The sequence below is a fragment of the Fukomys damarensis genome, unplaced genomic scaffold, assembly GCF_012274545.1.
Source record: "Fukomys damarensis isolate Sample0158 unplaced genomic scaffold, DMR_v1.0_HiC HiC_scaffold_4, whole genome shotgun sequence".
In the NCBI taxonomy this organism is placed as follows: Eukaryota; Metazoa; Chordata; class Mammalia; order Rodentia; family Bathyergidae; genus Fukomys; species Fukomys damarensis.
Window position 1 is genome coordinate 69,769,235 of NW_022900916.1, and position 27,439 is coordinate 69,796,673.

Below are 27,439 nucleotides of genomic sequence, written 5' to 3' on the forward strand. Positions count from 1 at the left end.
GCCCCCCCCCCCCGCTTTCCTTCAGTTTTTATGTTGAGATGGGGGGGGTGTTTTTTGCTAAGTTGCCCAGGCTGGGCTTGAACTCCAGATCCTCCTGCCTCGACCAGTTTGCTGGAATTCGTTAAGTAATCCCGGAAAACAAATGCAGAAGACGGCACTGCTGCCTCCTGGCTGTCACCTAGCCTCCCTCTGATGGGACGCCAGCCCCAGGGGCCCAGCGGCCATGTGAACAAGCTGTGGCTGGAGTTGGAGCCCTGCCTGGGGAGCTCTTAGGTGACCACTGACCGCCGACCACCGAGTCGGGGAGCATCAGGGGCCCAGCCTCCCAGGACTCCCAGGCAGTGGGGTGTGGACAGACAAACTGCCTGCCGCACACACCCAGCCACAGGTGTCGGATCAGGCTCACGGCTGCCGTCATGGTTTGAAACTGCGTGGTTTCAGTCTGAGGCGCAACACAGACACTCAAGCCAGCACGTGTGCCTCAATTCGTCCACGAAACTATGCGCAGATTTCAGGTTCAAAACACGGCCATCATGCCAATGAGACTCAAAGCTACCACAGACAGGTCCTTCTACAGGGGTTAGGAAGCATCACTTCTCTGCCCATGAAGTCATTACTTCAAATGATTTACATGATCGAAAGTACTCAAACATGTTTATAATGTTTACCCCCCACTATAATTATATTCTATTAATTCTATATATTCTATACAGTTATATTCTATTGCTATAATTATATTCTATTATAATTATCTTCCATAATTTATATGGTGCATTTATAAAAACTTGAATATAGTCAGTCACTTATAAAAGTTTAAATAAAGTTTTAAAAAAGCACTCTTTTTGAGGGTTTTCAGTGGTACTCCATGAATGATGCTATTACGGGGGATTCGAATTTTCTCTTCTGTAACTTCCCAATTAGCTACAGTAGTAATAATTTGCTAACAAAGGAAAGCCTGACTCTTGGAAATTTACTAAATATCTACTCATCTTTTTGTTACAGAACTAGCACATTCCCTCTTATACATAACCCAGTAAGTGACTGACAGCCTCCCCTAAGTTACATAAATACACTCACACTTGCACAATTAGACTTGTGCCATCGGTCTGAACCACACCTGCTGCTGCCACAGACGAGGCAGAAAGAGGGGGAAACAGAAAAGGCAATTCAAACCCAGGATTCAGTAGAGGCCTCCTTTGAAGTTATTTATAGGCTGAGCCACCCTTATGCAAAATTCAAAAACCTGAAAGTAGTTTGTTTTTGAGAGAGGACTTTGCTCTACTTCCCAGGCTGACCTCAGACTCTCAGGCTCAAGTGATCCTCCTGCCTCAGCCTCCCAAGTAGCTAGGACTACAGACGTGAACTACTGAGCTTACCTCAAACCTTTCCAATCTCAGAGCACTAAAGATTTTAGGTGGTGATCAGATCAGGGTGGCTCAACCAGGAAATTTCATGACAATATTAAGAAACAATTAAAAATAATAATAACATCCAAAATTTGGAACACTTCTGGTCCCAAATATTTTGGATAAGGGATCGTCAACCTGTGTTATTCAGTTCAAAAGAAGAATCTGGTCAGCTGGCCAACATCTGGCCAGTGGTGGGTTTCTCATGGGCCAGGTTTCTCCCTCTTCCACTCGGGGATGAGTGTGGGGTCCTCCGAGTGGAACACACTTGGCCAACCAGCCCTGCAGAGGGACAGAGGTGGGGGAGACCCCGGAGGACTGAGGAGGCTGTGAGGACACCGAACACCTGATCGACGACACACCTGACCACCCGCGTCTCCCAGCGGAGAGGCGGCTTGATGCCATCCTTTCTCCACAAACCCCTCTGCTTCCACTTTACCCCAAGGCTCTCCTAGGAGAAGACCTGACCGCATTAGCTCACACTGATCCCTTTGCTGCCGCCACTCCCGTGGCTGTGAAAAATGACTCTCTGAATACTGAAAGAAAACTTCAAAACAACACAGGCTGCACAGGACACGGGGCCTGCGGCCCACCCTCTTGCAGGTACACAGCACTGGCTGGGACTCCTGTTACCGCATTACTAGAGCCCTGAACACCCACCAGCACCAGCCTCACACCCACAAGATGGGATGGACGATGGACGACCAGGCTGCAGCTTCCCTTAGGGAACACATATATCAGGCGAGAAGAGTGTGCTATTGCAGAGACTGGTGGCCAGGGAGGTGTATAAAGCAAGAATTTAATTCGTTCCACGATTCTGAAAAAGTCACATTTGTGTTTGTCACCTAAGGCAGAATTCACAAACTAAAAATTTTGCCAAATGCTTCTTTGCAAACCAAACTATTTGCAAACAAAAGCTTTAGTGAACCGAGGTACCACTCTGAATTCCCTGTGGATGACCCTGAGGCTGCCCCCAGCTCAAGCAACAGCCAGGCTCGCTTGAATCACGGCTGTAGAGGCCTCAGAGTACCAAATGGCAAAACTCATAGAAACTTTTTTTTTTCTTTTTTCTTTTTGGTACTGGAGATTGAACTTGGGTCCTTGCACTTGCGAGGCAGGCAGTGGATCCACTGAGCTAAATCACAGGCCGAAACTTTTTTTTTTTAGATGTCCCTGAATAAGTTGGCTTCCTGGGACTTTTTTTTTTTTAAAATGATAGTTCTACAGCTTACACCTATGAGCCTATGAAGGGAGGAGTCTTGCTGACTCTTGTAATGTTGACAAGGCACTATCCTTGTCCTGATGCAAAGTATTTGGATTCTTTTGGGGGGGGCACCAGGGATTAAACTCGGGACCTTGTGCTTACAAAGCAGGTGGTGGCACCACTGAACTAAACCCCTAGTCCTGGATTCTTTTTAATGTTAATCTTTTGAGAAACTAAGTTCTCCTTGGCCAAAATTTTACAGGGACCAACTTTATAGAGGCCTCCTTTCTAGTGAAAGTCATTTTTGGTTTTGTTGTTCAGTGTAAATCTCACTAAAAGCAGCAAGCAGTAAGCATGCCGAGCCCAAACACTGGGCAGTCTTGAAATTTCCTCCATGAGACCAATTAGTCTACTGCCTTTAATCTCAGTCTCCCACGATCAGGATATGAGCAAAATGAAGGTAAATTTCTCCCAGAACACACTAGTTCAACGGCCAATAGAGTACTTGTCACCAACTAAAACTTCCTGAGCTTGGCCTTTACTCTCTGCATTTCCATCATCATTCTTGTCTTCTGCACACTGACCAGTACCACCCAGCAAGCTCTGCTCACAGGATGCTAGGGCTTCTTTAGCCAGCAACTCCAAACCTTCCCAAACTCCTCCTGCAAACCAGTCCCAAAGGCTTGTAAACCACATGGTCTGTTAGTCATAGCAATGAGCCCACTCACGGTACACAGTCTGTCACAGTAACTTTTTCTTCACTGGGAAACAATACCCAACACCCAAAATTTAAAGGAGAAGAGGTTTATTCTGGCTTTCATTTCAGCGGCTCTAAAGGAAAAGAGGTTACCTGGGCTTATGGTTAGTGGCTTTAAAGAAGAAATGGTATGACAAGGAAAAGCTCCATGTGTCATGGCGGTCAGGAAGCAGAGAGGGAAGGGGGTTTGCATCCTTCCAGGCCATGCTCCTAGTGACCCAGCTCTAATTAACTCCCACCTTCCAACAGCAAGCCAGCTCTAACATCCCCGTAACTTAGCCACCTTTTAAAAGCCCGCTCTGAGCATATGAGGCTCTGGGGGACATTATAGATGTAAACCACAGCAAATTAAAATTAAATTCAGCACTTCTCAGTCCCCTCAGCCACAGTCCAGGTATTCAGTAGCCCCTGTGGCCAGAGGCTAGGTAGCGTGGAGGACACAGAACATGTCCACCATCGCGGACAATTCTACCACACAGGGCTGGCCTGAAGCAGCAGTCAGGGAGAGGAGTGAGTCTACTCACTACATTTGCCCTGGTCCATTTGGTTGTCAAGCTTTTGTCTGGGCCTCACTTAGGCATAAAGCCACCCAGAGTAACAGGGAATGCTACTGAAGAAGGCAGGAAATCCTGAGGTCTTGTGAGGTCCACAAACTGGCCTGGCCACAGGTCTCAACACATGACCTCCCTCCACAGATGTCAATCACCACAGACTGCATATCCCAAGTGTGAAACTGCAAAACCCAAGACGCTCCAAAATCTAGAGCTTTTTGAGCATCCATAAGACACCACAAGTGGAAAATCCCACACCTGACTCATGCAAGTCAATGAAAACACAGGTGCACGAAAAATGGTGTCAGCGATCATGTTCGTGCTATGTGTGTGCATGAACATAAACCAATTCAGATTTCAGACTTGGGTCCCATCTGTGTGACAGCACGTTACATATACGCGAACAATCTAAGGTCCATAAAATCCACAACCCCAGGCATTTCAGGTGACAGATACTCAAACTGTATAAGGCACTTTGTGAGTACTGAAAATTCCAGAAAGGAGCTTCATCCCAATTCAAGTCACAAGTGGTAATTTTTCTAAATTTAAGGAAAAAGAGAGATGATGTGTGACACTTAGTATCTGTTTCTCTCCTAAGACTGCAAAACAGTAGCCACAAAAGGGCCAGCTGGAATACAGGCGTCTCTGAGAGCAGGAAGACAGGGAGACAACATTTTCCAAAGCTTCTGTCTCGGAAAGGTGGTACCATCTCCAGGGATGAGCAGGCCAGTGTGATGAGCCTGGTGCGTCCATCCTGCTTCTGTCCCTCTGGGGCAGCAGAGAAGCTGGAGCTGGCCTCGGGCCTTCCAGTGTCCCCTTGTGCTGGCGACAGCCGCGCACCTGGAGCTCAAGCCCCATGCCTGTGAGGCAAGGAAACCTGAACTTGTGAGGCTGCGCCTAGGGACACAGAACGCACACAGAACATGACCCCAGGGTGGGTTGAGTGAGTTATCCATGGGGCCAAAGCCAGTGGCGTCCTCACAGCTGCAGCTGCGGCTCGGCCTCCTCCTGCAGCCCCACTGTGCTGGCTGCAGTCAGTTCTATCTTCCTAGGCAGCCTCCTCATCCTTTTCTTCCTATTATTTTTCAATTTTCACTTTAAAAACTTTATATTGGGCCAGGGATTTAGCTCAGCGGTTTGGTGGCCTGCCTTGCAAGTGCAAGGACCTGAGTTCAATCCCTGATACCAAAAAAAAACCAAAAACAACTTTATATTAATTCTTTAACACATAAAAACAAATTGTACATATTTATGGAGCACCATGTGATGTTCCAACACATGTACAGTATATATTGTGTGATGTTTAAATCAGATTAGATATATCCACCTCCTCAAATTATCTTTTTCTTTTCTTTTTTTTCTTTTTTTTTTGGAACTGGGGATCGAACTGAATACCTAGTGCTTGTGAGGCAGGTGGTGGCACCACTGAGCTAAATCCCCAGCCCAAATTATCTGATTTATTTACGGTGAGAACGCTAGAAATGCTCTTAGCTCTTGGAAACATTATCCATATCATCCTACTATGAAATAGCATGCCAGAACCACCTCCTCTTTCTAAGGATAAGCACCCATTGGTCAATATCTCCCACCCCGCCTTCTCCCTCTCCTTTCAGTGCAATTTGGTTTCACTGTTTCAATTTCAGAAACAAAGAGAAGGCCCTGCCAGGCGTGGTGGTGCCCACCTCTAGAACCAGCACTTGGGAGGCTGAGGCAGGAGGACTGCCACAAGTTTGAGGCCAGCCTGGACTAGACAGTGAGACCCTTTCTCAAAAAAGAAAAAGAAGGTACCACATCTAAGTGTTTGCATCCCTCAAAGTTCAGATGCTAAAGTATGGATCTATGTCCCCCACTGGTCTTGTGTTAAAGCCACATGGCCTGTCAGGAGACGTGGGACCCTCGGCCGGCCTACTGGACATCTTCAGGCCAACAGGGGTGCCTTGCACAGGGCTGACGGGACCTGGGCTTCTCCCTCGCCCTTCCCTGCTCATCTTGTATATGTGGGGTTTTTTACATTTTATTGGTGCGCTTCTGACATACATACTGATCACTCTCATCACAGGGGTCGTACCTGTCCATATCACATCTCGATTCTCTTTTCCTGTCCCCTCCTTTCCTTTCCCTCAGTCTCTCCTTCGCCCTCCTTCCCTCCCTCCCGTCCTTCTTCCAGCCAGAAGCAGTTTTGCTGCAGCGTGTCCGCCCTGCACACTGAGAGCCCACTGACCCGACCGAACCCTCCCACACGCGCGTCGAAGTGGCCCTTTCTCTCCGTAAGCCAACCACCCCAGGTGTTTGTGACACAGCAGGGAAAGCCAGCTTCCACGGGACAAGTGGCCACAGTGACTGCTGGAGTGGGCCTCTGGGGAGGCAGCGGGGCGATGAGGGCGGGCCGGGGAGGGACACAGTCGGGGGCCACCCACAGTCCAGGCAGCAGGCCCGCCCCAGACGCGGAGGTGCAGTGACCTGGTCCCCGGCAGCCCGGACCATGGGAAGCAGGGCCTGTGGTTCATCAGCCACTGCCTGTGGCCTGAATGACTGAGGCTCACGTGGGAAACTTGGGCCTTACTGCTGTGCCGCAGCTTTCCCACCAGCCCCGCCACTGCCATGGTAACTGGGCCTGGCAACGCAGCTGCCAGTTTGTGAGTTTCTACTCCTGCCAAGCACTACTCTGCACCTTTCAGAAATATTACCTCATGGACTCGTCCTGGGCAGCCTGGAGGGTGGTGGCTTCCATTAGTACTCCTACTTTACAGTTGGGAAAATAGGTCCTGAGAATTTAAGCAACTTCCCTAAAACACACATCCACGGAGACTCCCAGCCCATAGGCCCCGTGCCTTCCTCACCAGGCACAACTCAACTCCTCCTGGCACCAGCACGTGGTGAGGGGCCCCCTCTGCTCCCCACCGGGAAGAGAACTCCAGACCCACAGTGAGACCCGGTATTCGTCCAATGGGGCCCTCAACACATTCTGATGTGGAGGTTTGTCCAAGTGCTCATGGTTCGGTCTCGGACACAGACTAGCTCAGGGGCAGAGTGCCCAGGGGCTGTTCCCCAGGATCACGAAAAATGAAAAAATGTTTATAGGCCAGACCCAGAGAAAACAACAGCGTCTTCTTCCACACGAGGGGCAAGTGCTGTACCACTGGGCCATAGTCCCAGCTGCAAAAGACTGCTAAGAAAAAGAGAGGTAAATGTACAGGCAGTCTCCCTGTCCTTCCTGTGTGCACATGCAGGGTGGGACAAGCAGACAGACGCACAGACAAACCCCGTGCGCCTCACTTCCTGGGCATCAGCCCACGTGGCTCAGAGGACCCTCCCACCTCCCTGCCGAGGCCCTTGAGGCTGCCCTGCTGGCCTGTGCCAGGGTCTCATTCCGGCCCCAGCTCTGTTCAGTTCACATCAGGGTCTCATCCTGCAAAGCCCCGAAAGAACTTCTGCGAGATTTATTCTTGAGAACTGATGCAGAGCCTTCCACATGGAGATGGGGTCTCTGTGCAGCTCAACCTCCCAGGTGACAGTACCGAGGGCGAGGTCATCCAGCAGCACGGATGGGTCCACTCTGGGCTCCGGCCTGCTCTTTCCCACTCCAAGGACCTCGCCCAGGACTTTGTGCCCTGGAGAAAAGCTCTCCATGGAGCTGTGGACACAGCCGCCTTTGTCTGCTACAACACAGACTCTGGTCTGCCCAGCATTCAGCACAGTCTCCACCTTTCCTGCCTTCTCTGGAAGCTGATTCAGAGCTATGGAACCTGTGCTGCAATCCCTAAAGCCCCAAATAATGTTATCTCACATTTACAGTTTCGGAATCGGAATTAATCAACACAATAAACCCCCATTTCCTCCAAGAAGTGTGTTTTTAGCTGAGAAATATCCGGGTCCTGTTACATTCAGTTAAAGGTGATTTCAGGAACACAAAATGTGTCTCCTGGTGCAGAAGAAAAAAAGCATTTTTTAAAAATTGGAACAATTCCCAAAGAAGATGTATGAGTTCTATGGGAAAGTATTCTGAGAAGAAAAGTGCTTACATTTTCAATCAGTAAGGAGTGAAAAGTCTGAGACTCCACCTAGAAATAATTTATCTTCTGGTGAAGCTGTGGGCACCAGTTCACAATAAAACCGAGTCCACATTTGAGATGATGGCTCTCAGGGAACGACGCCCCGGGGAGAGCTCTGTATTTGTAAAGGCCTGATCCCTCTGGGTAACACGTGGCCGGAGCCTTGTCACACCGTAGAACAGAAGACAGGAGGAGCGGGCACTGTTCTACAGTGCAGTGTGTAAGAAAGCTCAGTCATGCGACCCTCAGGAAAAGTGAGACACGTGAAGCTTAGACATGTGAATTAGCAAGAAGCTGTCTCTTTAATCTGTGCAAGATGCTTTTCTGTTAAAACTTAAAAGCCAACCCTCTTAGTCCTGCTTCCTCCTCAGTATTTACTTAGAGATCTACAACTCCCTGCTCCCTGACGCACAACACCTTTGCTCTGAGAGATACAAGCACTGGCCCAGGCCCGGCGCCAGGGAGAAAGGAAGGAAGAGGCCCACAGGAGGAAGAGCCCAGCGCCATTGCTCCCGGGACCCTTCCTGCTGAGCTTGCACAGGGAGCCCGGCCAGGGCCTGACAGGAGAGACGCCCAGAGCCACGCAGGCCCACGTTACTGCGCACACCGAGCGGGATTCAGCGGAGAAACGCGAGGGGAGCCAGGCCGCCCACCTTCTCGTCCTGGAACAGCTTGCTGACGCTCTCCAGCTGGAAGCTGTGGCTGGACTGGATCTTGTCCAGCTGCTCTCGCTGCTTCTGCAGCTCTCCCTGGAACTCGTTCTTTTTCAGCTCAACGGCGCCTCTTTCGGCAGCCGCCCTTCGGACCCTGCTCTCCAGCTCGAGGATCCGTGTCTGCAAGGGGAGCACAGCGTGAGGGCTGAGGCGAGACACCCGGGACAGAGCTGCGGGGCCCTCGATGCAGACTGTGTGGGGCCCAAGCCTGCACCCAACCCCGCAGCGGGCTGCATCCCAGGCTCTGTGCTGCCATCAGTCTGAAGGTGCGGGGCAGGCGTTGCTCGAGAAACGCTGTTCTAGGTAGGGGTCGCACTTCCCTGACCCCACTGCAAGGTGGAAACACATCACAGCCTTCCCTCGGTCTCGGGGGGCCTAGATTCGGGATACAGATGGCTATTCTGTGCATTTCCTGGCCTCTTGCTAAACTGCCCACGCTGTCTCCCCTTCCCTGCTAATGAAGCACTTTTCTTTTCTTTTCTTCCCCCCAAATATCTTGCTAAGTTGCCCTGACTTGCCTCAAACTTTCAGGCCCTCCTGTCTCAGCCTCTTCAGTGCTGGGATGACAGGTGTGCACCACCACCTGTCTCAGCACTTAACTGTAATCAGACAAATTTCAGAAAGCTCAGTTCTCCAACTCCAGGTACTAAGACCTCATCTGCCCAGAAAACAAAGGCTCCAGCAAGGCTCAGTCGTGGCCCACAGCTCTGGTGGCCGAGCACGAGCAGGACGCAGACAGGTGCAGCAGGCAGGGTCCATGCCAAGCGCCTACCTGGTCAGAACTTGGACCGCACCTGTGTTTCCATTTGCCCACCTGTGAGATGGGAACGGGAAAGCCCAGCTCTGTGAGGCTTACGTACCAAAGGAGACATCTGGGAAGTGCTGATAAGGAAGATGGCATCAAGGCTTTCTGAGTAGGAAATGGTGCTACTGAAATGGCAGCGAACTGCTCGGCTCTCCGCACAGCAAAGGCCACTACTGCGGAGTGAAGGAGGCAGTGGGCGACCACGGCCAGAGAACGTGGGAGGTGGGGATTCTTGCTAATGGCGGGGACCTAGGCCTCGAGGACGGTGTATGCAGAATCAGACCAGATACCAAGGCCGGGGAGAGAGCAGCCATGCTGTTTGCTGCGCCTGCGCTGCGTAGGCCAAAGCCAAGGCTAGGCGAGGCCCAGGTGCAGCCAAGAAGGTCTTTGTCGTGGCTCAGCACCACCCCAGCCTGGGACCAGCCACAGTGCATTGGAAAGCTAAATAACTTTCACCGTGAGATGATGATAGAGGCTGGGACTTTCAAGAACACATTTCTTACATCATCATTCACACACAGCCAGCAGTGTTTTGTGCCTATCTGCGCAGACCAGAGAACCGGGACGCAGTCAGCGCACCTCAGCCAGCTGCCTCGCACACCACCAGGACGCTCGGGTGAAGAGCAGGGGGAGGCTCTGGGACCGAGCCCAGACAGCCCTCGGCCCAAAGCTGGCTGCCTTGGGGCTGGAGTCCCACGGCAGAGCCACCGAGTGAGGGCTTCCATGGCAAACAGCTAACCCTGAGTCCGGCTCCCAAGCGACTTTAAATCCCGATGGCATCCAAGCACACAAATGCACGAGATACCTGGAGATCCACACTCCGAGAGCTGGCAATCCAGTAGTTGAAGCCTAAGACAATGACGCAGGCCACCAGGGCAGCCAGCAGGAGAGGTGGAGACTTCATGCTTCGACGCCCGTTCCCCAGCCCCATCATCTCCAGACCGGGCCGAGGACCTGCCGAACAGAGAGAGGGCATCAGCCTTCACGCAGTCCTGCCGCCCTCAGTGGCCGACCGCCCTCGGCAGGCATCGCCCGAGCTGCAGCAACCCCAGGGTGAGAGTGCAGCACACGGCACACGGAGGGTGGCCGGCCACCCCGCGCAGCCTGACTCAAGACACCTCGAGGCCCAAATCTCCTCTGCTGCACTCCCCGGTCCACACAGCAGTGTGGTTAGGGGCTCACCTCCCAGCACAGTCTCAGAATTAACCATACGTGTGAACAGCGAGAGCAAACCTGAAACGCTTTCACACTGTGTCACAAACCATTCTCGGACCCCTTACAGGAGCTGCCCCTGCGAGCAGGGTTTCCAACCTCAGACAGAAATGCTTTCTCCAGCCAGACCGCATCCCCTGGAAGTCAGGGCCGGTGTCACTGCTCACACAAGTGTCCCCTCCTCTGTGCCACGGACAAGGACGGGAAGTGTGAGATGCAGCTGAAGCCACAGGGGGACCACGTCCTGCTCCGGGTCCGAGGTGGAAATGCATTCGCTCTGGGCCGAACTGGAGCATCTGTCCCCTGAGCGCGGTGTCCCCGACTTCACGGGGGCCACACAGGTGGACTGTGTGTGGGGTGTGCGGTGCCGCCAGGCTAGAAAACCACCTCAGGGCAGGCTGCAGTGCACAGACACTGCAGAGAGTTTGCCAGAGAGCTCCAACTCCAACCCGGGCCTAGCTGGACAGAAGCACCAGTCTCCAAGAACAAGGGAAGCTGCTTTGCCAAATGGCTTTTGCTAAGCCTGACCAAGCAGAACTTTATCAGACCAAAGGAGGCCACATCATAATAAGTGCTTGTGAGAACAGAGTGCCCTGTGTACCGGGTATGGGGGGCAGGAGGGAGAGGAGGAGGAAGTGGGGAAGGGGAGGCAGGACAGAGGGAAGGAGAAGGCAGAGGAGGAGAGGAGGAGGAGCACTGTTTCCATCACTGTTTTTTACAGCTAGGTGTGTTAATTACTTTTCTCTCGTTGCTGAGGCAAAATACCTGACACCCAGAGTTAGAGGGAAGGGGTTTATTTGGCTCACAGTTTGTAGAGGTTTCAGCCCATAATCAGCGGGCTCCGAGGCTGGGATGGCAAACAGGCAGCACAGAGGAGAAACAACAAGGCACACACAAGGCAGCAGCCCCTTTATCTTATTCAGACTGCTAAGGGCTCACTCGCTCCCTTAATCCTAGTGCCCTTGAGCCTAGCATTGTGTCATGAATCAATTCCAACTCCACACACTCTAGATCAATCCTATGACCACATGAGGCTTTGGGGGGGGCATCTAGACCCACACCATAACACTGGCTCAAAATACCCAGCACCCATAAATTTAAAAAGGAGAGGTTTATTTTGGCTCACGGTTTCAGTCCACAGTCAGATGGCTCCAAGGCAGAAACAGAATGGCAGGGGGGCTTGGAGGAGGAAAACTGTCTCTGGTGGCAGCCAGGAAGCAAAGAGCAAAGGGAGGAGCTGGGCAGGAGTTCACCCTGCCAGGTCACAGCCTAGTAACCACCTCCTGCCCCTGGGCCCCGCCTCCAGCAGCACCTGCGTCTCCTCCTCGGATGAATCTCCTGAGGGTACATCCGGCTCCGAGGTCCTTCCAAACACATCACTGGGGGGCTTTGGAAAGAAGTGTACTACGAAAGGGACAGGAAGGCAGAGGAGGAGGAGAGCGGACGAGGAGGTGAAGAAGGGGAAGAGGGAAGGAGAGCCACGAGGGACTCACCGCAGGACAGTTCTCACGGGGAGAACACAGGGAGCTGAGCTGCCGAGAGCCGCTCCCCACCTGCAGTGTGCTGGCCACCAAAGGATCCTGCTTTCCCAGCAGCCACTCCTAGGGCAGGAGCCTGGTCGCACAAATACACAACAGTCTAGTCGAATCGCCTACAACAAAGCACCCAGGCATAGTATGGGCAGTCTGATGCTTGAGTCTGGGGTCCGTGCTGCCTCCAGTCTCGGAACACAAGAGGAAAACATTGTTTCAGTTCCTTTATCAGCAGATACCAGCAAGCACAGTCTGCACTGAAAGAGTAACCTCAGAAACACTAACTTTCTACAAAAGCTTACCCATTGGCTGAAAATGTTTCTAATGCCCTATCACATCTGGTTCGGATCAAAAAAGGACTTTAAAAAATTCTTAACTTTTTAAAACATAAAACACTTTTAAACATTAGTAACACAAATAAGAGAACTACCCACAGAGATAGAGAGCTACATTTCCCCTCCCACCCAAGGTGAAGGGACAGCACTTCCTCTGCATCTCTCAGACAGGGCCCTCAAACCTCACTGACATTGGCCTCACCTGCCCACCTCACCCACTCCCTAATGCAAAGGTTCCAGGTGAGGCCCAGGTGTTGGCATTTTCTAATCTTCCCAGGTGGTTCAAATGTGCAGACGTCACTCTAGATGTTTCCTTGTGTACTAAAATACTTTTATTTTTAATCCAATAAGACCACACCACCCTGCTCTGCAAACAGGGCGGGGAGGAGAGTGCACATCCTGCTGCCCTTTCCTGGTAGAACAAGGTGGTTTGCTCCATTTTTGAAGGGCTGAGTAGAACACTACTGTGCCCCAGCACTTAACCAGTCCTCACAGAAAGTCAGGGTATCCAGCTGACTTCAACAGTACTGCCCCAACACTGTCATACACCTGGCTCTCATGTACGTGCGAATGTCTTATCCACGGCTCTGATATACAAAATGTGCTAAAAACCCAGAGACTTTTTTTTTCCAGTAACCAAACTTCACCTACTTGGATCAAAGTCTAATCAGAACTCACAGGACTTCTACTTTTTGTCTTTCTTCCATCTCATGAATATTCAGATATTTCAATACCGATTTAAAAAAAATTTTTGATCTCTTGGGATCTTATGCAGAACCCAAGCATGTAGTTTCACATTTACATTGAAAGTGTGCGTCCCTTTGGAGTTCCTTTTTGACATCAAAGAGTAAAGAAATGCAAAGAATACGGTTTTCCCCTTCCAATGGTCAACCATCCCCTAGGGAATAATCTGTTCTACCCAGTGCTCTGAAGCGCCACCTCTGGTCGTGCACAAGATAATTTTAGGTGGGGCCCAAGCAAGAGCTTTTGCTATTCCAGCAGACATGAGCCGGCGGGTGCTGTACTGGGGGTTTGAAAGCAGAAAACAGATTTGATTCTCTTGCTCCAAGGGACACATGTGGATGACCATTTAATACTCCCCACCCTTCAGCCAGTCAGTAAGACCTCCAAGCCAACTCGAGAGTCAGGCGCGGGCAGCGGTGAGGACAAACTGGAAGCCAAGAGCCAGCTCTGAGCCTGGCTGGAGCCTCGGACCCTTCCCGGGGTTCCCTGAGGGTTAAGTGGGTGAAGATGTGAGAAGCCCTCAGAAGTGGTACCTCTGACAATCACAGGTGCTAAGTAAATGCTGACTATTATCCCTAGGGATGGAAAGATGAAGAACAGATCACTTCTAGATTCGATCTTTTCACCACTTGATGAGGAGAGGCTTGTGGCCGTCACCACACACTGACAGCCAACACCCTGAACCACAGCCTTGAAAAGAAGAGTGGTCTGAGGGAGTCCCACAGCGATACAGTTGTCCAGACAGCAAGACTGGGACGCCTGGGCTTCTGCTGGGAACAGAGCTGCCCGGTGGGGAAAGCAGCCACAGGAAGAGCAGGCAGATTCTAAACCTTCAACCGGCAAGGCCAGCCCCGCAGGCCCCAACACTGTGAAGGCTACTGCTTCTGAGGGACCATTACTGATGGAGACAGAGGGCAGTGGCCAGAGTCTGCCCACACTCCCAGCCATGTCAGAATCAAGGCGAAGTGGGAGTGAGCCAGGTGGGAGAAATGCACTGCAGCGAACAGGTAAAACAGAAAATTCCTGTCAGTGTGAGCCACAGCACGTGCTGTATCGGGTGTGATCATGGGTATCTGCCCTACAGAGGGCAACGGACCTGAGCCAGCCTGACGGCCCATCCTGGGCCTCCCCGAGTGTGGCGTGTTTCTGTGGTGCGGGCCTCCTCATAAGTCAGAAGTCAGGAAGCTGCAGGTTCCCACTGTTTTTAACTTGAAAAATTCATGATATTGGCTAAAAGTATTACTAGCTTGTAAGACAAAAGCTTTTCACAGGAGAACAGAGAGGGCTTGGAAAGTAGATTCAGTGGTGAGGAGAAAGCAAGGCCCTGGCTTCAGTCCCCAGCACCACAAACAGAGGAGGACAGAGGGAAGGAGAGGGAGAGGGAGACACAGCGAGAGGCAGAGGGAGAGAAAGACAGGAAGACAGGGAGAGGGAGAGAGAGAGGACCTCTACTAAAGACAGAAAGAAATGTGTAAGAAAATGGACAACCTGCCAAAGGCACCGGCCCCCTGACCTCTTAAAGATTTTTCTTTTTTAAAAAAAAGTCTCCTTTTCACATGGGATGTTTAATCATTGCCATGGCCAAATACATGAAAGGAATCGGGTTAGATGAGTGTGGCCGAGCAGGTCACCAGCACACAGCACAACCCAGCCTCTTCAAACAGGTGGGGACTCACCACGCCCCTCTCACACAGCAGCCCCCACCTGAGCTCAGCACAGAGCTGCCCAGCAGAAGGTCCAAAAGTCAACACAATGACGAAGCAGCCTTCACCTGCAAGCGGCCTCCAGGCCCTGCAGTCAGTGGTGGACTCTGCCATTCGGTCTTCTGAGATTTAAAACCATTGTGCCCTTCCCAAGATTCTCCAGGTCAAGGGTCGGCAAGCTCAGCATTTCTTGTGAGCAGAGGTTTACCGTCGGGGCCGCGCCACACCACTGAGTGTCTACTACACCTTTTTCCCAGCTAAAAGGCAGAAGTGAATAGCTGAACAGAGATCTCAGCACAGGGTCTTTCTGAAGCTCACAGGGGACTATCTGGCCAACCCCACGAACCCATTGTGTGCTTAAAAACCACTTGACAAAGTTACCAGGAAGAACACAAAACCCCTCCTCTCACTTCCTCAACTCCCAAACATAAACACTGTTTTCCCAATTCTGGAAGCTCACAGTTTCTGGAAATTAAAACTTTAAAAATGAATGCATACATTTAGGGCTAAGTGGCAGAAACAAGGAAAAGCAAGGCAGGTGTGTGAAAATAATAAGAACTCAACATTTTATCTTGTTCAGTCCAGCACTTGGAATCTATTAAAGGAAGGCCAGCTCTGCCTGGTCTCCAAGACCACATCCTGGCAGGGGCTCAAAATCTTTCCTTCAGTTCAGGGTCCCCATTGCAGTCCCAGGCCAAAACTTGCCAGCCATCCACAATTGAGGCTAAATGCTTAAAACATTTTTTAAAAATGCACTTTGTGACAGGTGAAAAATCCCATGAAGTTAAGTTATGCCCACACATAAAGTTTTACTAGAACATAACTATGCCTATCCCTTATCCCAGTATGCCCCATGGAGAACAAGTCCAGGGCCCTTCTATAAAATGGCACAGGATCTGCAATCATCTACACACATCTTACACTTCTTCTCTAAACTGCTCATAGAACCTAAACACCTTATAAATATTATGTAAAGAGTTGTTACACTATATTGTCTAGGGAATGACAAAAAAAGCCTGTACATCTTCCATACACAAGCATTACTTTTTTCTAGTGGTCAATCTGAGATTAGTTGAATCCACAGGTGCAAAACTCAGGAAAATGGGCCAACCAGGTATTTTCCATGGCATTGGGGTTATAACTGAGTTGAGAAGTTATGACAGAAATTCCAGCTGGCCCTTCACAGAAAGGCTCACCAATACCTGCTGCTGCTCAGTGGTTCTCACAGTGGGTCCTGAAAATCTCTTAGGAATGCAATTTCTGGCCTAACCCACATCAGAGAATCAGGTGGCACCCAGCCACTGTGTTTCAAAGCCAAACGAGGCGAGGCTGGGAGTGCTTGAGCCAAGGCCTGCTTGCTCTAGTTCACCCTCAAACTTGACACCTGAATCTGGTTCTGACTGTGCCCACTCGCTGTTAAGCAGCAGAGGGGCAGCTCAGAGAAAGTGTACTGTTTATTTTGGGACAACTATGTGCATTTCCCTACTGCCTAGAGTTGATTTTTTTGTTTTCCTAGCTCTTTTTTGGCCTTTCAGGTTTATTTCACTACTACCTCCCCATCCGTGTGCACAGCAGCAATGAACACATTTTCCTAAACCTTCTCTTCTACTGTCTGCTCTACAAAAACAAGCTTTCTTTTCGCTTCTCCTAAAATATGCTCTATTTAAAGCAGTTTCCTAAAGTTCTCCCTGTGTGGACATCGATCAAAGTCTCTGAGGATAAAGCCATCTGATCTTTAATCAACAAAATGACAATGACTGCAGAGTCCAGGACACCACCACTTCTGTGGGACTTTCCCTCACACAGGAAGAATGGGAGAAAGACAGGAATAATAATCTGTCTGCTGCCCCAAAATCAGTAACAGCCACAAATGATGGACTGGGTAAGCAGCAATAATTTGGTCTCTCCAAAATTCAGAATCCAGGCACTGGAAAATAACTACTTGGGGAAGAGAAGCAGGAGGGAGGTAGATCCCTGGGAGCCAGGAAGGACCTGAAGGGAAAACTGGAGCCTACAGAGAAAGTGAAGAGACAGACCACAATGCAGAGAAAAAGAAGAGGCAATCTGCATTTTCTCCCTTGCTCCTGGCTCATGGTATTGAGAAAGGAAGATCAAATCTACAGAGACATAGAGAAAGCAGGCAACTCCAGAGGCCTCCAGGGAGAAACATACCAGTAGAATCCTCTACAACAGCTGGCGAGTGACTCCAGTCCAAGCATCTGATGTGTCCTCTGGAGAGGGTGCCTGGTTGGACACATTCTAGGGAGGATCAACTGAACATGGGACTCAGAGCAGCCCAGGGTTGGCTTCATCTCAGGCTCCCTGTGTTAAATTCCCATAAAGACTGGGTGAGGGACAACCACGGAAACGTTCAAGGTCAGAAAGCCATGAGGAGGCCAGCAAGAGACAATAGAGTATTATATGCTAAACAAATCAGGCCCCACACCCACAAGGATTGAAAGTCCCAGAACCAACATTCTGCCCTAACCTTTCTGCAGGTTTACTGGGATTTTCCAGTATGAATCTGGGCCCTGACTGCTTCCCCTGTCTACCAATAAGAGCAGAGTCATACCTTGAATTGGACACTGGCACAAAACAGTAGGCCCCAGAAGATAACCACAGACTTGAAATCATAGAGAAATTTATTTTTTTTCTTCTTTGCTTTTTCTTTGTTTTTTAAATTGCATGCATGGACATGCGCACACGCACGTGTGTGTGTGTGTGTGTGTGTGTGTGTGTGTGTGCATTTTTCTAGTTTTTTGTTCTTATCTCCAGTCTTCTTCACAAGATTCCTGAGGCTCCAGTAACTTTCCTCTGTCCTTCAGCCTTGCTTCTAATCTCTCTTTCCTCTTTCATGTCTCTCTTTTTTCCTCTTTTCCCTTTTAAATTTACTCCCCTTCAGGTAAATTACTCTATTGAGTAGATATGTACTGTATATAATTGTTTGATTTGTCTTATATTTTGTTATAAATTATAAATCTTGTACCTAAGTTATTAGTTATCACAGTTTGTCATTTTTCAGTCTGTGTTCGATGCTATGGTTATTTACTGATTGTAACACTTTAGCCAACATGACAGAATTATTGTGATTGACCGATTTCTCTTTCATGACAACACCTAGATTGTCTGGGGGACATAAACAATACTACAGTCCAGTACCAAAGAACTGAGTGCTAGGCCAAGCAGGCTGCAACCTTTTGTCCCTAATAAACATAAGAGGTAGGATCCTAGGACAGACTCAAAGACCAAAAGTCAGCTAGGCCTAGAAGATATCTCTAAAAAGTAGTCATTTCCTCAAGAGTTCTTGATACTAGTAATAAAACTAACTGCCATAGCAGTTTACAAGCCTCAATGTAGAAAACAATCAAATCCAAGAGGTATCAAGATGGAAGAATTTAAAATCCATCCAGCTGAATTTTCTGAAATGGTATTAGTACAAGTAACAAAACATATGAATAAGTCTCTTGACAAAAAACAAAAAAGAAATAATTACACAAAGAGATGATGACTACAAAAAGGAAATAGTGAATCTAGAGTAGATACAGATAAAAAAAAAATATAGAAGAGCTTAGGAAAAACAAAAACTATGAATGTCCAACATAGGAAAGAGCCAGATTCCATAAAACAGATTCAAACAGACATACAGGAAATCAAAAATTCTACTGAAAGTACATGCAGCAGAATCAACCAATGTGAAGATAGAATATCGGATCTAAAAGAAAGGGTTGTAACTGGTGAGCATCAAATGAAATACTTAAAAACAGCAAGGGACCATGAAAAGTCCAGTTACAAAAAAAAAAAAAAATTGACATAGAAATAAGGTATCTCCATGATAAAGAACACATGAAGAAATTCCTGACCACCAAATCAACAGTCCAGAAAGTTCTGAAGGATATTCTAGAAATAGACAATGTAGACAATTCCAAGAATTTCAATAGAATGAATCCACTAGAAAGGCAAGCAATTTGATAGAAGGAAAAGAAAGGGAAGCAACAACAGGGAAATAATGTAATAACAAGGATAAATCAATACCTATCATATATAGCCATGAATATGAATGGGCTCAATTCACCAATCAAAAGAAACAAATTGGGAGAATGGATGAAGAAATAAGCTTCTACAATATGCTTTATACAAGAAACACATTTAACCTAGAAATAAATTCATAGAATGAGAGGATAGAAAACAATACTCCATGCAACAAGAACCTGCACAAAAGCAAAAGTACCTTTTATTTTATTTGCAGACAAGGTGGATTTCAAGTCAAGACTGATCAGAAGAGACAAAGAAGGTCACTACACACTTGTCAAAGGAACACTCCAAAAGGAAGTAATAATATAAATATATATGCAACAAATACTGACACACCCAACTATATAAAACAACTACTAATGGACATGAAAAATCAGATAAACACTAATACAATCATAACGGGGGATCTCAACACCTCACTGTCACAAATGGATCAACTGCCAAAAATCAAGAAAGAAATATCAAAGCTGAACCAAAACTCTGAACAAATGGATTTAGTAGATATCTACAGAGTGTTCTACCTCACAACAACAGAATACACACTCTTTTCAAATAGTACCTGGACTTTTTCCAAAATAGACTACATACTAGTTCATAGAACATGCTTACGTAAATGCAAAGGGACTAAAATTATCCCACGCATGTTGTCAGATCACAATGATATATATATATATATATATAAAATCTGTCTCAAAAGAAACCACAAAAACTACAAAAATACATGGAAATTAAATAATATCCTCTTGAACAACCAATAGGTAGGGCCAGGGGTGTAGCTCAGCAACACTGCGCCTTCCTAGCAAGCACAACATCCTGAGTTCGATCCTCATTACTGGAGAAAACAAACAAACAAACACCCAAACAACCAACAGGTCACAGATAAAACTGAAGAAGAAATTAGACAGTTCATATAGACAGTTCATACAATTAAATGATAATATCAACATGTCATACTGGAACCTATGAGATCCAATGAAAGCAGTCCTATGATGGAAGATTATAGCAGTGAATTCTCACCTCAGAAAAATAGTGAGTGCAAATAAATAACCCAATGTTGAACCTCAAGGTTCTAGAAAAGAAGAATAAGCTAAACCAAAAGCCCACACAAGGAAGGAAATTATAAAGATCAGAGCAGAAAATAATGTAATGAGACTAAAAAAAAATACAAAGAATCAATGAATCCAATAGTTGTTTGAAAGATTTAATAAAGTAACAAGCCCTTAACCAACCTTTCAAAATAGGAGAGACACAAGTCCATGTAATAAGGAATGAAAATGGTGAAATCACAACAGGTCCTGCAGAAATCCAGAAGATCAGGCAGGCATGGTGGCACACACCTGTAACCCCAACACTTGGAAGGCTGAGGCAGGAGGATGATCAAAAGTTTGAGGCCATCCTGGGCTACACAGTAAGTTCAAGACCATTCTGAACTTCATAGAAAGGTTCTGTCTTAAAAAAAAAAAATCCAGAAGATCATCAGCATCTACTTTGAGAGCCTGTACTCTAATAAAAAGGAAAATTTAGAACAAATGTATAGATTCTTGGATACATATGAATTATCAAAACTGAATCAAGAAGACATAAAAATTCTAAACAATCCAATATCAATGAATTTCAAGAGTAAGAAAAAAAAAAGAAAAGAAAAAGCCTAGCTCTTGATGGATTCACTGATTCACTGTGGCATTCTACAAGAACTTTAGAGAAGATCTAAGGCCACTACTCCTCAAACTCTATAATGAAATGGAAAGGGAAGCAATACTCCCAAAGTCATTCCTGGAAGCAAGCATTACCTTGATACCAAAACCAAAGAAAGAGAATGATAGGCCAATCTCTTTAATGAACACAGATGCAAAATTCTTCAGTAAGAGACTGGCAAACAGAATGTAGCAAGTCATCAAGAAGATTATACACCATGACCAAGAAGGATTCATCCTAGGGATTCAGGGATGTTTCTACATATGTAAATCAATTAATGTAATATACCACATTAACAGAACCAAGATAAAAACCACAGGATCATCTCGATAGATGCAAAAAGAGCATTTGGCAAAGTCCAACACCCATTTATGATAAAAACCCTAAAGAAAGTTGGAATAGAATGTTCTTATTACAATCTGATAAAACCTGTCTATGACAAGCCAAATGGTCAAATGACACCCTAAACGGTCAAAAACAGAAAGCTTTCACTCTAAAATCAGGAACAAGATGCCACTATCCCCACTTCTGTTCAATACAGTTCTGGAAACATTAGCAAGCACATTAGACAAGACAAAGTAATAAAAGGAATATGGATAAGAAAAGAAGTTAAATTATCATTATTTACTGATGACAAGATACTCTACACAGCAGACCCCAAAAACTCTACCAAAAAACTTCTAGATTTAATAAGCAAATTCAGCAGCACAGCAGGACACAAAGTCAACACTCAAAAATCAACAGCATTCCTGCTCACAAATAACAAACTCACTGAGAGACAAATTAGGGAAGCAACACTTTTCACAGTACCACAACAAAAATGATATGCATAGGAATTAATCTAACGAAAGAAATAAAAGAACTTTACATTGAAAACTGGAAAAAGAAATCAAAGAAGATATCAGAAAATGGAAAAACATCCCCTTCTTGGATAGGAAGAACCAATAAACTGAAAATGGCCATATTTCCACAACAGTTATATAGATTTAATGCAACTCCAATAAAAATACCAATAGCATACCTCAGAGAACTAGAGAAAACAGTCCTAAAATTCTTATGGAACCAGAAGAGAGCTAGAATATCGAAAGCAATTCTAGGCAACAAAGGCAAGGCAGGGGGTATCACAATTCCTGACTTGAAATTATACTACAAAGCTATAGTGATAAAAACAACATGACACTGGCAAAACAAAAAAACAAAACAGCAACAAACAGACCTGAGGATCAATGGAACAGACAAGAAGATGCAGAAACAGCTCCACACTCAGCTACCTCATCTTTGACAAAGGAGCAAACATCTTACTGGAGGAAAGACAGCCTCTTTAATAAATGGTGTTGGGAAAACTGGCTTTCCACATGCAGAAGATTAAACCTAGACCCATATCTCTCACCATGCACTAAATCAAAATGGATTAAAGACCTAAATATTAAAACAGAAACAATCTGCTGGAAGAGAGAACAGGTAGACATAGGTATAGGCAGACTTACAAAACCCTATCATACAGGAAATATTCCAAAGAATCAACATTTGGGACCATATCATATTTTAAAGATTCTGTACAGCAAAAGAAACCACCAAGAGAGTGAAGAGATGACCCACAGAATGGGAAAAAATTTTAACCTGCTATCCTCACACGAAGGACTAACATTTTGAATATATAAAGAACTCAAAAAAATCAGATCCCCCAAATAGAAAGACCTAATCCCAAAATGGGCATCTAAAATGAATGGATACGTCTCAGATGAAGAAGTACTAAAAACAAAGATATGAATAAAATGCTCAAGATCACTGGGTCACCCATGAAAGGAAAATTAAAACAACACTGAGATTCCATCTCCCTCCAGAAAGAATGGCTGTCATTAAGAAATCAACCAGTATCAAATGCTGACGAGGCTGTGGGGAGAAAGGAACCTTTCTTCATCGTTGGTGGGAGTGCACACTCAGTATAGAGATTCTTCAAAAGACTAAAACTAGAGTTTCCACTTGACCCAGGTCTTCCCCTTCTTGGTGTCTTCCCCCAAAGTCAAAAGCATCATACCACAGTGATACACGCACACCCACTGCTATGCCTTGTACCCAGATGTCCTCCCAAAGCTCATGAGACGGTAGGCAGGGAGTTTCAAAGGTGGCTGGATTAGGGTGTTTGCATGTGGAGTAAATGTGCGATACTGGGATTAAGGGTGCTTCACTCTGGGTGTGGGTGGCACTACCCAGAAGCATTCTAGCTTGGATCAAATACAAAGGCAGGCTTGCCGCTGCTGATTTCTGCTTCACTGTATCCTGCCTGCCCACCATAAACTGTTTCTCCTCCGTGGTTCCCCCATTTGGCACCCTGCCTTGGAGCCAACTATGGACTCACATCTCTAGAAACTGAGCTAAATAACACTTTCCTCCCTTCACTTGTGGGTGTTGGGTATTCTCAGAAACAAGAAAAGTAACCAAGGTACCTATGTTTATAGCAGGGCAATTTATAATGGCTAAAACTTGGAAACAGCCCATATGCCCATCAACAGATGAATGGATACAGAAAATGTGTTTTTTATATACAGGGGAATACTACTCTGCCATAAAGAAGGATAAACTTGAGTCATTTTAGGTAAATGAATGCACCTGGAGACCATAATTTTAAGCGAAGTAAATTAGGCACACAAGTTTAAATATCGTATTGTTTCTCTATGTGAGAAACCCAAAGGTAAATAAACAGCAAAATGGAGGATAGATATTTGGTAGTAAGAAGAACATGTTCAAATGGGAAGGGAAACAAAGGAGGAGGGAGAGGGGAAGGGGAGGAAAGGAAAATGAATGAAAAAGAAAAAGAAATGGAAGGAAAAATGGAAAGCTTTTGTAAATGAGGAGGGGAAAAAAGGCTGAAGAGAAGAGGGGAATGGAAAACAGGAAGAATTATGATATATTAGATACAGGTACTAACTGCCTATGATTAATGCGACCATTATGTGTGGCAAACACGCACTAATAAAAACACTGATGGGCTAGAAACCTTTCATTTCTGATAGTATTATAATCAGAAATTAAAGTTTAATGTTTTATGAATCAATTGATCATTAATGTATTAAAAACTCTGTTCCTTCTAAGAGGTCAGCAAAGCAAAGCTTTTAAAAACTGACACTAGGGCCAGGGATTTGGCTCAGTGGTTCTGCTGCCTGCCTCGCAAGTGCAAGGACCAGTACCAAAAAAACAAACAATTGATACTAGTCAATGACTCTTTTGAAGTCATAGCTCCCTAAACTGAGTCCCCGAAAGACTGCAGGCTTGGCCTATAAGCCCAAGAGAAATCCCCCGCTGAGCCAGACAGCCCACAGAATGGTGAGCAATGGCAAAGCGATGGTTTTAAGCTCTGAGAGAGTTCATTACAGAGCTAAAATCACAACACAAATTATCTAGGGGCAGTGATTCTGCCACTTGCCTTTCGAGCACAAGGTCCTGAGTTCGATCCCTGGTACCCCCCCCAAATTATAAATAAATAAATAAAACGCAAATTGTGGAGTGATAAAAGTTACAAAGCAGTAAGTAGAATATGATCTTATATTTGTTGAAATTTTTGAAAACACATTTAATATATTAATATATTCTTCTATCATGGAAAATACATTAAAAAAAATCTCTGAGAAAGACTGCTTACAAATTGTCCTGAGAGCAGGGGACAAAGGACTGAGGCTGTCCTGCCCATTCAATCTCTTTCTTCCTCAATGAGCACCTTTTTAGTTTGGGTTTTTTGTGTGTGGTACTGGAGCCTGAACCCAGAGGTTCACCTATGTAAGGCAAGCACTCTACCAATTAGCTTCAACCCTCACCGAGGGTTTTATTCCGAGACAGTTCTGCTAAATTACCCAAGCTGGTCTGGAACTAATGATCCTCCTGCCTCAGCCTCCTAAGTAGCTGGAAGTATAGGTGTGTGCCATAGTACTCAGCAACAAGCATCTTTTCAAAACCAAAGCCAAACAATAATAATAAAAAAATTAAGAGATAAAACTGAAATATTAGCAAGTCTTGAAGCTGTGTTTCTAGCATTAGCAGAGTAAAACACAGTATTTCACAGCTTCCTTACTAATAAAAACAAAAACAGAACCAAAACATGATACCACCGAAGGGTCATCAAGCAAAGCAAAACACTGGGCCCCTTCACAATGAGGTGCTCATCTGGGCTGGACCTGACCAGCAGGGAAGCAAAGGTGGGTAAACAAGCCTGCACCACCTAAGGGGACATGGAGAGACCAGGGGACACAGCCCTTCAGCCTGGGGCAGGAAAGAGGACTTATTTCTGACTGGGCCGCCTGAAGCAGGACTTGGCTCATCTGTGAAGGGTTAACCCTGTGAAGATGAAACGAGTACATCAAGAAAAGCATCTGCCTTCCAGGAAAGCCCACACCCCTTCGGTCTATTTCCTTTGACAGGAGGAGCTCTGTTATACCTGCCTCTGTGGGGTTCTCCTGAGGAACAGGAAGAAGACCAGTCTTGGGTTAGACAGGCTTTCCCTGCTGCGACCAGCTGCCTCATGTAAACAAAGGATGAAAGGCTCACCTTGGCTCCAGGTGGGGGGGGGGGTCTCTGCTCCACGGCTGTAGGCCTGTGGTGAGGCAGAGACGCCATGGCAGCAGGGGTAGTGGAGGGAAGTGACTCACCTCATGGCATCCAGGAAGCAGAGACAGGACAAACACGCCAGAGAGGAGGGGCCCAAGAGCAGACAAGAGTCTCCAGGGTCACAACCTACTTCTTAAGTCTCCATCGTCTCCCAGTGACATCAAATATGATAGCGTTAGAGCCCTCGTGGTCCAGTCACCTCCTAAAATCCCAGCCTTTGAAAAAGCGAGACTTTGGGGAGCACTTTGGATCCACCCCATGGCAAGGCTGAAGTAAGAAACCGGTGGCTGACTAGTAGGATACACATCCTGGAAGGTGCGGAAGATGTTCCACTGGGCTGCGGGGAAAATCCTAGAAGTCGTATTTACTTTGAACACCAAAAAGAGGATAGAGGCTAACTGCGGGGTGGGGCAGAAAGACGACACTCTGTAATCCCTCGCACTTGGGTGGCTGAGGCAGGAGGACAGACTGCAGGGCCAGGGTGGGCAACTTAGCAAGACCTGGTCTCAACAATTTTTCAAAAGGTGGAGAGGCTAGGGTCGTAGCTCAGTAACAGAGCACTTGCGTAGCATGCACAAACTCCTTGGTTCAGTTCCCAGCACACAAGCACGCATGTGCAGGTGAAGACAGAAAACTACAGTCCACTAAGTATGACACACGGCATGTGCATGTAATGCTTATCTGCGCTGTATCTGAAGTGTTTCGCACTACATCATTTCACACTAATTAATCACCATAAAATGCTAACAGTGCTGACACAAGCAGATACAAGCCCTGCACCCTCCCCGTGTCTCTCTGAGGGGGACAACAGTCTCACCCAAGCCCCAGCTTTCAGCATCAGCACACAAACGGTGGACACAGACAGGCAGAACACAACTGAACTAAGCCTTGGAAGGGACAAGAAGCCTTCAACTTTCCATAAATAGCACAAGTTACACCAACAAAGGCCATACGGAACTATGGCCAGCAAAGCACCCACTTCGCACCGAGTCGGCCTGTACGAGCCACATCCCAAAGTAAAGACTGTGATCTCGTTGTCCAACCTAGTAAGAAACAGGCCCAAAACACTCAAAGTCAAAACATCAGACGTAAAGTTCTACCTCCAGTGTCACTAAAAATGAATCCTGGATTCAAAGTTATATTACAAAGCTACTGTGAGAAAAACAACAAGGTAGCGGTAAAACAGACATGAGAGTCAGTGGAACAGAACGGAGGGTGGCAGAAACAACCCCAGGCACTCCTCTCTGACAGAGGAGCCAAGAACACACACTGCAGCAAAGGCAGCCCCTTTAGTAAACAGTGCGGGGAAAACTGGCTGTCCACGTGTAGAAGTTTGAGTCCAGACACATATCTCTCACGTGTACTAAACCAAAATCAAAATAGATCAATGATCTAAAGGGTAAAACAGAAGCACTTAACCTGCTAGAAGATAAAACGGGTGAAACTCGTTAAGTCATAGGCCTTGGGAGGATGTCCTGGGCAGAACCATTGAGGAAACGCAAAATCCTCCCGCACCAGCAATCAGAAAGCAGACCGCACCCTCGGGTGCCACTAGCTACCAGGTCAAGGCAGCCTGGCCCTGTACTCCTTTCCTCCCAATTCTTTCTTGTTTATGCAAAGTCAATTTTTAAAAATGGGAAGAATATGGCAACCTCTCCACGGAAGGAGAAAACACATCTTACAAGCTAATCTCCCCACAAGGAGTGGTGAAACGCACCTGTAATCTCACTTGCATGAGAGGCTGAGGCAGGAGGATCAGGAGTGAGTGATCCAGCCTGTGAAATTCAGGGAGACCTTGTCTCGCAGACAAAAAATAAGGGTTGGGGACGTGGCCCAGTGCAACAGTCCTAGTCAATTCCCAGTTCGCGGGCGGAGGGACGGGGTACAGATTTCTTTAACATCCGCTCTAAGAATTTCTTGTCTCTTGACGCCTTAAGAAAGAAGTGCCCGGCCTAACAACAGCGAGTCCCAGCAAGTCACCGCTTCTCTCTGCAGTTGCAGGATTCTCTCCCCCGCGAGAGCCCGGCTGGCGTCTGCATCGCAACCGGAGGTTGCTAGGACGCCTTACAGGACCCGAGCCGACTCCCCGGGCCGGCGTC

The 27,439-nt window shown here is 47.0% G+C and overlaps 1 protein-coding gene across 2 annotated transcripts in view; it reads right to left on the reverse strand.

Annotated features, from left to right (window-relative positions):
* Golm1 (golgi membrane protein 1) overlaps positions 1-11,844 on the reverse strand; it is a 51,395-nt gene extending 39,551 nt beyond the window's left edge. Inside the window, exons 1-3 of one of the 2 annotated variants that reach the window (XM_010605515.3) lie at positions 11,827-11,844; positions 10,294-10,442; positions 8,624-8,803 (exon numbers count right to left, since the gene is read on the reverse strand). In XM_010605515.3, coding sequence (XP_010603817.1) covers positions 8,624-8,803; positions 10,294-10,422 — 309 coding nt within the window. In that variant the 5' untranslated portion in view covers positions 10,423-10,442; positions 11,827-11,844. Of the gene's footprint in view, positions 1-8,623; positions 8,804-10,293; positions 10,443-11,826 lie in introns of those variants that run through there. The other variant, XM_033758814.1, reaches the window with a different exon arrangement.
* Between the last annotated feature and the right edge of the window lie 15,595 nt (positions 11,845-27,439).